The sequence below is a fragment of the Mustela nivalis genome, assembly GCF_964662115.1.
Source record: "Mustela nivalis genome assembly, chromosome: 13".
In the NCBI taxonomy this organism is placed as follows: domain Eukaryota; kingdom Metazoa; phylum Chordata; class Mammalia; order Carnivora; family Mustelidae; genus Mustela; species Mustela nivalis.
Window position 1 is genome coordinate 3175169 of NC_139032.1, and position 11171 is coordinate 3186339.

General features: G+C 57.4%; 1 protein-coding gene across 1 annotated transcript; it reads left to right on the plus strand.

Annotated features, from left to right (window-relative positions):
- The first annotated feature begins 787 nt into the window (after positions 1-787).
- Positions 788-8223, plus strand: LOC309845838 (NUT family member 2G-like). The gene is made up of 7 exons (XM_082694190.1): positions 788-872; positions 2112-2811; positions 3709-3837; positions 4238-4377; positions 4832-5127; positions 5822-5938; positions 6302-8223. Exons 1-7 carry the CDS (start codon positions 857-859, stop codon positions 7064-7066), a joined length of 2163 nt encoding a protein of 720 aa, XP_082550316.1. The 5' UTR covers positions 788-856; the 3' UTR covers positions 7067-8223.
- The last annotated feature ends 2948 nt before the right edge of the window (positions 8224-11171 follow it).

Sequence of the window (11171 nt, forward strand, 5' to 3'; positions counted from 1 at the left end):
CAGTCTACTATGCACAGTGTGACTTTGAACCAAAGGTATTGCTCGTTAGAAAGTTTCCACTAAGGTAGTGAAAGGGGTTAGAAATCCATATCAAACAGCAACACAATACGCCGAGGAACAGGACATCGTGATTTCTGGTCGCGCATGGTAGGGTGCACGAACTCTCTCTGTGAGGCACCGGGGCTTTCCAGAGAAGGGGACCCTAGTAAGGCCGGTGCTGCGGGATCTGCTCGGCTCCGAGCTCCGCAGGGCACTGGGCACAGGAGCACCCGAGGCTGGAGGACGAGGAGCGAGCAAACCCACGGGATCTGCTGACACCGAGCTGGTTCGAAACCCTCATTTCCACGTGGCCTTAAGGACCCATGTGCTCATCAGCATATCTGTTCTGGGTTTTGTACAGGAAGTCCAGCCCCTGTTGCATGAGTCAAGAGCCAGTAGGAAGCAGAGCGGGTGGAGGGACACAAAGCGAGGTTGCTGGATACAACATCGAACCAGAGGAGCACTGGGTCACACCGCGGTGCGGTGAATCTGGAAAACAGTGTCTGAACTGCCTGGAAAGGCGCTCCCTGATTGTGCGGTCCCTTTATCCTTCGAAAGGAACTTGGGGTTCTGGCCCACCTACCAGAGCCTGACTCTTGGAATGTCTCCCCACCGCCAGCCAGGGCAGGGGCCCTCCGCCCCTCCCCCGCCACAGAATGTCATGAGGTCATGCATTCTCACCCTGTTTAGATTCAAACTTTCCTGGCCTTGGCTTGGGTCTTGAGCGTCTCTCCTGCAGCAGCTCACCGTGTGGGGCCCGGACCTGACTTTTGTCACTGTGGAGGCTGCCAGGCGGCAGCGTCCTCTGCCTGTGCGGATGGCTTTCCAAGGAGGTGAGTCTTGGGCTTGGGTTGGACGTGTCAGGGGCCAGGCCACCCCTGAAGCCCTTGGGATTCAAATGTGACACCGGCCAGGGGCACTTGGGTGGCGTTAGGTAGAGGAAGGGAGCGCACTGGACCCCCAGGGACAGCGGCCTGGGGGCTGAGAGGCTGGGAGTCTGCAGAAACCTGCTAGGACGTTGGGCAGGGGCTCCTTGGAGGTGGGTCGGGCCCTGTCGGGGAAAACGCCCTGTGTGTGGGGAGAAAGGATGGCGGCAGTCTCGCCGATTCTCTCCGGGGACACACGCCTCCTTGGGCACGGGGCAGGGAGAGGTGGGAGTGTGTCATGAGGGCGGCACAGGCCGGTCTTAGCCAGAACGTCGTTCCATGGGACTGTGTGCGGCCCAGTGTGCAATGGCGTGTCCTGCCCGAGACCTGGGCCGGTGGTCACTCTGAGCCCACGTGCCCCCAGGCCTCATAGGCCTTGTCTTGGATTCGGCAGGGTCGTGGCACCAGGTGGCCTCAAGGTAGGGTTCGGGCTCTTCAGCTGCTCTGGGTCGCTCCCCTCTTGAGGAATCGCAGTTCCCACCTGCTTCCTCTTGTCCTGTGTTCTGGGCTGCTGACCCAGGCTGGCCCTGTGTCCAGGGTGTGTGGATGGTTCTGAGACGGGCTTACCGCAGGGTTTGGGGGGAGCTTTCCTGGCAGAGATCCAGGTCAAGTGTTCTTGTTCGGTTGTGCCGGGCGGGGGAGTAGAGGGTGGGATTCGCCGGGAGCCTCGAGGACCGGAAGGCTGGCGGGAGAGGGGCCCGAACGGTTCAGACGCTGTCTGTTCACAGGGCCCCTACAGGTGCCTAGGATGGACCTTGCAGAAGGTCTCCAGCGGCCAGGGAGGCTGCTGAGGCCATTTCCCACAGGTCAGGGTTCCACCCAGACCCGAGTCTTGGGAGGCCGCCCGTGAGGCTGGAGAGTCGTGTGGGGGGGTCCGTGGCTGGTTCTCAGAGGCAGTGCTGGCCCAACGGCCTCTGCTGGGCTGACAGGATGACGTGCTGGGAGGGGCGGGGGCGGGAGTTCCCTGCGGGAGGCCAGAGCATGGAAATGACTCTGGGACACTGGCAAACTGCACCTTTGGCTGTGATGCCCCTCACGCGAAGCCACGGGATTCACTGCTCTGCTCCCGGGGACTAAGGGATCCCGGGTCCTCCCTCCCGGCTGCGGATTCTCTGACCCCATCCGGCCCTTTCCTTCTGTCCACAGCATCTGCAGTGCCGGGACCCCATGTGGCCACGGACCCGGGAGCCTCCCTGTCTGCTTTCATGGCACGGCCCTTCCCCCCACCCACTGCCGGCGCCCCCCACCGGCCACTCTGGGGCCAGCACCCGCCGCCCCTCCTGACCCCGCCATTCCCTCCTGGTGGCCCCCTGGTGCTGCCAGCTTTCTCCAGGACTCCGCTGGTGGCAGGAGAGGCTGGCCTTGGCCCCAGTGGGACTGGGACCTGCAATGTCACTGTGCAGGTCAGGTCAGAACAGGGGTGCTCCGTGACCCCCCAGACTCAGACCATCGTCCTCACTCCGGCCCCCCTGAGCTGGAGTGCTCCAGGGGCCCTCGGTGGGGGTGCTGCGTGTCCCGCACCCATCTTCGTGACAGCCTCTGCGGTGGAGACCAGCATGCCGGCCTCGGCCCGTGGGGGCTCCCAGGCCGGCAAGGGAGGCTTGGCCCCAAGCCTTCCACCTCCGGCTCAGCCCCCAGTCGCGCAGCTGACCACCGTCGTGCCCCCAGTCAACGCCAGGCCACAGCCTCACGGAGCTTCCAGGAGCCGGACCACGGCCTCGCCCCAGGACTCCTGTAACCCCAAGAGTGTTTATGAGAACTTCAGGCGCTGGCAGCGCTTCAAGTCGCTGGCCCGGAGGCACCTCCCGCACAGCCCCGACGCAGAAGCTCTCTCCTGCTTTCTCATGTGAGTGGCCTCGGCTCTCCCTCAGCCCTCACGCAGGCCCACCTTGGGGCGCGCACACAGGGCGGTGATCTAGGGCCGCTGGGAGGAAGGTCGGGGCCGGGACCCTGCTCTAGGAAGGCACTTTCCGGTCCAGGACACCTTTCAGTCACGCATCTCAACTAACACTGGGGCGGTGTGTGTGTGTGTGTGGGGGGGGGGTTGTCCAGCCAACCTGTACCTTGCAGAGACATCACGGTGACAGTCGCTGGGGACTCACAGGCAGATAGGGTCCGGGTGTCAGAGGAGCGGCTGTGGTTTGGGTGCCGCACTCTTGGTCATCCTGTCTCCATGCAACCCGGGCCTGGGGCATCTCACGGCCAGGGGACCAGCCCAGCAGAGGAGACTTGGGACTTGCAGGGCCAGCAGAGGTCCTGTGCGGGCCCCACCCTCGCTGTCCCAGAGGATCCCTCAGAACTGGAGGGGAGGGAGCAGAGGTGGTGTAGGGGTGAGGGTGGGGGATCCTTCCTGCGGAGCTCTGACCGGGCAGGCCTGGCCTTGGCATCTGGGGTCCCTCCTGAACACGGGGTGATGGCATTTCCTGCAGAGGCTGGACTCATTGCTGGGCACCTTGATGTCCGCGAATATTATTACAAGAGGCAGAGTCCAGAAGGACTGACTTCCCAGGCCACCCCGTCCCTGCTCCTGTCAGTGGACAGTCAGCCTGGTGCCCGGAGCCCAGGGCTGGTGTGGTGGGAGGCGGTGACCGTGGTGGTGGTGAAGGTTGACTTGCACACCCCGACACCCCCTGTCACCTGTCAGCCCTCGTTCATGCTGGGTGGGGGACACGGGCTCCAGAGGATCCGGGGAAGGCTGGGGGTGACCGGACTGCAGCCGGCCCCTGACCCCGACGCCTTACAGCCCGGTGCTACGGACCCTGGCGCGCCTGAAGCCCAAGATGACGCTGGAAGAGGGAGTGCGGCGGGCCGTGCAGGAGTGGCAGAGCAAAAGCAACTTTGACCGCTTCATCTACTACGAGATGGCGGGAAAGTAAGTCAGGTTCTCTGGCCCGGGGCTCTTGGGCGAGTGGGCCGGGGGCCGGTTCTGGCTATGCTGATGCTCGCTTGTCCCAGAGGGCCACCCTCCCCACCTCCCTGGCGGTTCCAGCTTCCCTTGCTCTGGACCCACCCCTAGCTCCGCCAGAAGGTCTCAGGACGGGGTTGGGGATCCTGAGGCCTCCTCGCCTGGGGTCGGACTCCCTCCGACTCAACTCCCTGAGGGGGTGGTGGAGGCGATGCGCCGGACAGCCCGCCTGCCTCCTCCTTGGTGGCCGGGGCCACGGCCGTCCCTCCAAGGCCCCGCCTCTCCCGGTCCCTCAACCTGCTGCTGGCCCTGCTGGCTCCAGGGCTGGGCCCCCTCCTCAGTGCGGCCTGGGCCTCCTCACCCCCAGGTTCATGGAATTCGAGATGGAGGAGGAGATGCAGATGCGGAAGTTACAGTGGGTGAAGGTGGCCCAGGGCCTGCCTCCCCCAGCGCCCCCGAAGCCTGAACGGCGGGGGCCCCCAGCCGCGGAAGCGGGCCCGCAGCCAGGTAAGGCCCCCACATCCCCATGACCGCGGGTGGCCAATGGCTGTGGGGGCCAGGGGAAGGCCTCTGTCCCTGGGTCGTGTCTGCTCCCACAAGGGGACATTGGTCGTTTGACCAGATCAGCCGGGGGTCTCAGCTGCCCTTTGTCAGGACGGGTATTGACCTGGTGAATTTCTTGACTCCTCGCCCCACGCCTGTCAGAGGACCTGGCACCAAGTGGGAAGTGGGCTGTGGGGAGTGGGCTGTGGGGAGACCCCTGGAGGATCAGGGGGTCCGCCCTTGCTCACGTGGCTGGCTGTGAGACACTCCTCCTCCCCGCTCTGCCAGTCCCACGGTGCCCATAGCTTCCGGTGGCCCTGACCCAGACCCCAGGGACATCAGTGTGCCCCTAACACTGCCCTCCCGATGCTCTGCCCGAGCCGCTCACGCCTCCTCCCTCCTTCTCGCTCTGCCTCAGCGTGCGTGCCCAGGAAGGCGGGTTCCAGGGCCCAGCCCTCCCGCCTGCAGCCACACCGACCCCCGCGGCGCCGGCAGACCAAGGCGCCCAAGGAGATCCCTGCAGAGGCTGTGAGAGAGTACGTGGACATCATGGAGGGGCTGCTGGGGCCTGGCCGCTCAGCCCCGGGGGGCCCGGCAGGTGAATGGGGAGAGGACGGAAAGGAGCCACAGCAGGACGAGGCCGCGACCTCCCCGGACCCGGGTCTCCTGAGCTACATTGACGAGCTGTGTTCCCAGGAAGACTTCATCACCAAGGTGCGCTGGCCCGCAGCCTGGTGTCTGGAAGATTCCAGGGACTGGCACTCCAACGCCCAGTTCGGGGCTGAGCCCAGGCCTTTGGCATTAAGCGCTTTCCTTGTTCCTGGGCTGTGTGCGCATGTGTGCGTGCATCCTTGTGTACCTGCCCACGTGCGTGCAGGCATGTGTGTATACTGCTGTGCGCGCAGACGTGCTACACACGTGGACGTGTGTGCACACATGCCCAAGCATCGTGTTTGTGTGTTCCTGTGTGTTTGTGCATGTGCATACCCATGCGTGTGCGCATAGAGGCCTGTGCGTGTGGATTTGTGCCTTGTGTGGATGTCTTTGTGTATGTCTGCATGTGGTCCTGTGTGTCCGCTCACGTGTGTGTCGGCCTAGGGGTATGTCCTTTGGTGTCTGAGAGTGCACGTATGTTTTGGGGGGGGGTGTGTCTGTGTGCATGTCCAGGTTTTGTCTCTCTGTGTACACATAGGTGTGAATGTGTGTGTGTCTGCACACATGCATGTCTGTGTGTGTGTGTGTGAGAGAGAGAGAGAGAGAGAGAGGCCAGTGACTGTAACGTGAAAACTTCTCCCACCGTCTGGAGAAGGATGGGTGTGTCTTCACTTTTCCGCATTTCCTGCCGACCCTCCTGGCTCACAGGGGGCTCCCTGCCAAGTCTGGCCCCAGCCTCTTTCCTCTGTCCCAGGTGGAGGCAGTCATCCACCCCAGCTTCCTGGCGGAATTGCTGTCCTCGGAACCACAGCTGGACCTCCTGGCCCTGGCTGAGAAACTGGAGCAGGAGGAAGGGCTCAGCCCCGCAGAGGTGAGCCCGGGGAAGGACGGGCTCCAGGCAAGCTGCGGGATGCAGGGGACCCAGGCGATGCAGGGAGAGGGAGTGGGGTCCCAGGTGAGCCCGAGGAGGGGACCCAAAACAGAGACCCACATGACTCTGTCCCCCTTTGCTTCTTGTGAATCACAGCACTGGGGAGGCCAGCGTCGGGGAGGCACAGAGCAGAGAATGGGAATGGAAGATGGGCAGCCTGGGACGGGAGGGAGGGAGGGACTAGGGGGATGTCAGCAGAGCCACAGCCTCGTGGCTCACCCTCCCTGCCTCCCCCGGTGCCACCGTCCCATGCCCCCGTCTCACTGGCCTATGCTGGCCAGTCACTGTCCCCTCTTTCCTCAGCTGGTGGAGAAAAGACTGGCGGCCTTGAATACGGAGGAGGGTGTGCAGGCACCGCCACGTCTCTGCACGGCCCGGTCGGGCCCCAGTGCTGAGCACGAGACCGGTCCCGGGATGGGGCTGGGGGTCAGCGACAAAGCCTGCCCAGCAGACACCGACGGCCAAGACCTTCAGAGGCATGGCCGAGCACAGAAACAATTGTCGGGGCCCGGAGCCTTTGCTCTCTGTCCCGGACGACAGGAGGCCCCTGCACCCAGGGCCCGACGGGTCCCCGCCCCTCCGGAGGGGCAAAGGTGCGCCGCCCCTGGACCGGGCCCCAGAGATGCCCCGCTTCTCAGAGAGGCCCCTCCTGCTAGGGACACTCGAGGGCTGGTGGATGGGTCCAGTGAGGACGAGGAGGAGCTCCCCAGCCTGGCCTTCCTCCTGGCCTCTCAGCACAGGCTGCTGCCCTGGAGGCTCTCCCAGAGCCCCGCTCCTGCCTCAGTCATCCCCAGCCCTGGCGGTTGGGGGCCGCAGGGGGCTCCACGGGCCCCCTCTCCTCAGAGAATAGGCCTCGGTCCGGCCACCGCCCCAGCTACAAAGTCCAGGAAGCGAGCTCTGTGTGAGGGTCCTGCCTCTGTGGCAAAGATGCCCCTGCCTGGGGCCAACCTCAGGGTGTCTGGGAGGCCGGCCTTGGCTGTGGGGCTGGTTCACCCCTCACAGCCTGCAAAGAGAAGGCGTGACTCCTTGGTCACAGGGAGGAGAAGGAAGCGTCACTGCAGCCAGTAGGGAGAAGTGGGCCTGCTCTCCAGGGCCGGCACACCCCGGGGCCCCCCAAGGAGCCTAGGGGGTCCTTCTCATCCTGGTGCTGATCCTGGCTGTGGGAGGGGGGGGGAGGGAGGGGGAGAAGGAGGGAGGGAGGGAGGGAGGGAGGGAGGGAGGGAGGGAGGCCATGACTGTGGGGGTGGGGTGGCTGTAGCCCATTGAGGCACCGTGTGTAAATGGGGAATAAAGTTAAGTTTTCCGTTAACGCTCTGGGCCACTTCTTCCTACTGGCGTGTCGGCTGCCACCGGCGTGTGGGCTCCCCATCCCACGGGATGGAAGAGCCTGAGGGGCTTCCGGGGGCTCCCGTCACCATCCGGATCCCTGAACGTCCAGGGATGGGGAGCCCTCTGCACCACGACCGTTTTTGAGAATGAAGTCCGCAGACAGCCCCATCTTCCGGAGCTCCCTCTGCCTCCCGGAAGCTTCTGCCACGGGTCCGACTGGGCGGGGGGTGCTCACCTCCTGCAGGGCTCCCTGTGCGGGGCCTGAGGAGATGGGCTCTGGGCCTCGGGCTCGTGGTAGCAGGAGTGTCTTCCGGTGCCATCGGGATCACCGAGCTGGGAGGGCCAGTGGGAGATCCGCCCAATTCCAGTGAGGATGGACATGGGGCACGGATGAGGGCGGGTGGGGGCACTGGCCACGGTGTGCACACAGGAACCACAGCGGTGGCGCAGGCGGCAAGTCCCGTGGCGGGATTTCTGGACAGATCGATGGAACAGAATGGAGAGCCCATAAATAGACCCTCAACTCTATGGTCAACTAATCTTTGACAAAGCAGGAAAGAATGTTGAATGGAAAAAAGACAGGCTCTTCAATACATGGTGTTGGGAAAATTGGACAGCCACATGCAGAAAAATCAAATTGGACCATTTCCTTACACCACACAGGAAAATAGACTCAAAATGGATAAAGGACCTCAGTGTGAGAAAGGAATCCATCAAAATCCTTGAGAACACAGGCGGCAACCTCTTCAACCGCAGCCGCAGAAACATCTTCCTAGGAACATCGCCAAAGACCACAGAAGCAAGGGCAAAAATGAACTACTGGGATTTCATCAAGATCAAAAGCTTTAGCACGGCAAAGGAAACCGTTAACAAAACCAAAAGACAACTGACACGATGGGAGAAGATATTTGCAAACGACATATCAGATAAAGGGCTAGTGTCCAAAATCTATAAAGAACTTAGCAAACTCAACACCCAAAGAACAAATAATCCAATCAAGAAATGGGCAGAAGACATGAACAGACATTTCTGCAAAGACATCCAGATGGCCAACAGACACATGAAAAAGTGCTCCATATCACTCGGCATCAGGGAAATACAAATCAAAACCACAATGAGATATCACCTCACACCAGTCAGAATGGCTAAAATCAACAAGTCGGGAAATGACAGATGCTGGCGAGGATGCGGAGAAAGGGGAACCCTCCTACACTCTTGGTGGGAATGCAAGCTGGTGCAACCACTCTGGAAAACAGCATGGAGGTTCCTAAAAATGTGCAAAATAGAACTACCCTATGACCCAGCAATTGCACTACTGGGTATGTACCCTAAAGATACAACTGTAGTGATCCGAAGGGGCACGTGCATCCGAATGTTTATAGCAGCAATGTCTACAATAGCCAAACTCTGGAAAGAACCTAGATGTCCGTCCACAGATGAATGGATCAAGAAGAGGTGGTATATATACACAATGGAATACTATGCAGCCATCAAAAGAAATGAAATCTCGCCATTTGCGACAATGTGGATAGAACTAGAGGGTATCATGCTTAGTGAAATAAGTCAATTGGAGAAAGACAACTATCATATGATCTCCCTGATATGAGGAAGTGGAGAGGCTACGTGGGGGGTTAAGGGGGTAGGAGAAGAATCAATGAAACAAGATGGGATTGGGAGGGAGACAAACCATAAGTGACTCGTTATCTCACAAAACAAACTGAGGGTTGCTGGGGGGAGGAGGGTTGGGAGAGGGGGGTGGGGTTATGGACATTGGGGAGGGTATGTGCTGAGGTGAGTGCTGTGAAGTGTGTAAACCTGGCGATTCACAGACGTGTACCCCTGGGGATAAAAATATAGGTTTATAAAACATAAAAATTTTTTAAAAACCACATTGGGAATAAAGGCCATTTATGACAAGCCCATGGCTAACTTTGTACTCAATGGTGAATCCCGAAAGGTTTCCTCCAAGATCAAGACAAGAATGTCTACTCTCCCCACTTCTATTCAATAAAGTATTAGAAATCCTAGCCGGAGTGATCAAGCAAAATGAGAAATAAAAGGCACGCAAATCAGAAGGAAGAAGTAAAACTATGTTTGTAGATGATACGACCTTAAATACAGATAATCCTAAAGACCCCACCAACAAACGGTACTGATAAATTCGGTAAAGTTACAGGATACAAAAAAATCAACATTTCAGATTCAGTTATGCTTCTATACACTCGCAACCAAACATCTGAAAAAGAAATCAAAAAGAATTTCACTTGCAATAGCAACAAAAACAATAAAATACTTAGGAATAAATTTAACTAAAGAGAAGAAAGATCTAAACACTTAAGACAGTAAGATTTTGAGGCACCAGGGTGGTTCAGTGGGTTAAGCCTCTGCCTTTGGCTCAGGTCATGATCCCAGGATCCTGGGATTTCTGCTCAGCAGGAAGCCTACTTCCCCCTCTCTCTCTGCCTGCCTCTCCGCCTACTTGTGATCTCTGTCAAATAAATAAAATCTTTTTTTAAAAAGTAAGATTTTGGTGAAAGAATCGGAAGAGACAAACAAATGGAAAGATATGCCATCTTTCATGGATCAGGAGAATTAACATTATTAAAATATCCACACTACCCAAGGCCATTCTATTTTCCTTTTTTTTAAAAAAAAAAAATAACATTTTATTTCTGTATTTCACAGACAGAGATCACAAGTAGGCAGAGAGGCAGGCAGAGAGAGAGGGGGAAGCAGGCTCCCTGCTGAGCAGAGAAGCCAATGCGGGGCTCCATCCCAGGACCCTGAGATCATGACCTGAGCCGAAGACAGAGGCTCAACCCACTGAGCCACCCAGGTGCCCCCCATTCTATTTTCAATGCAAACCCTATCAAAATCTCAATGGCATTTTTCACAAATAGGGAAAAAATCCTACAATTTGTACAAAGTCAGAAAAGACCACAAATAGCCAATGCAATATGGACAAAGAATAAAGCAGGGGGTATCAAACTTCCTCATTTCCAACTTTATTACAAAATTACAATAATCAGAACAGTACGGTACTGGCATAAAAAAAAGACACACAGTCTAACAGAACAGAGTAAATATCCCAGAAATAAACCCATGAATACAAAGTCAATGAATATTTGATACGGGAGCCAAGAATACTCACTGGGGGAAGGACAGTGTCTTCAATAAATAGTGTTGGAAAAACTGGATAATCACATGCAGAAGAATCAAGTTGGGTCCCTACCTTACTCCACTCACAAAAATTAACTAGAAATAGATTAAAGATTTAAACACAAGATCTGAAACTGCAAAACTCCTAGAAGAAACCACAGGGAAAAAATCATCTTGACATCAGTTTTGGCAACAAGCTTTTTAATACAACACCAAAACCAGCAACAAAATCATAAACAAGGGGCGCCTGGGTGGCTCAGTGGGTTAAAGCCTCGGCCTTCGGCTCAGGTCGTGATCTCGGGGTCCTGGAATCGAGCCCCGCATCGGGCTCTCTGCTCAAGCGGGGAGCCTGCTTCTCCCTCTCCCTCTGCCTGCCTCTGTGCCTACTTGTGATCTCTGTCTGCCAAATAAATAAATGAAATCTTTTAAAAAAATGGACGTCAAACTAAACATTACTGCTTAAGCGAAGAAACATTCAACTAAATGGAAAGAGAACCTATAGTGAAAAGGGTTACTACTCCAAATACATAAGGAATTCATAAGACTCAGTTACAAACCTCCCCCCGAAAATAATCCAATTAAAAAGGGTTAAAGGACCTAAACACACAGTTTTTTTTTTTAAGACATGCAAATGACTCCTAGGTATATGAAAAGATGCTCAATATCAATAATCATCAGTGAAATG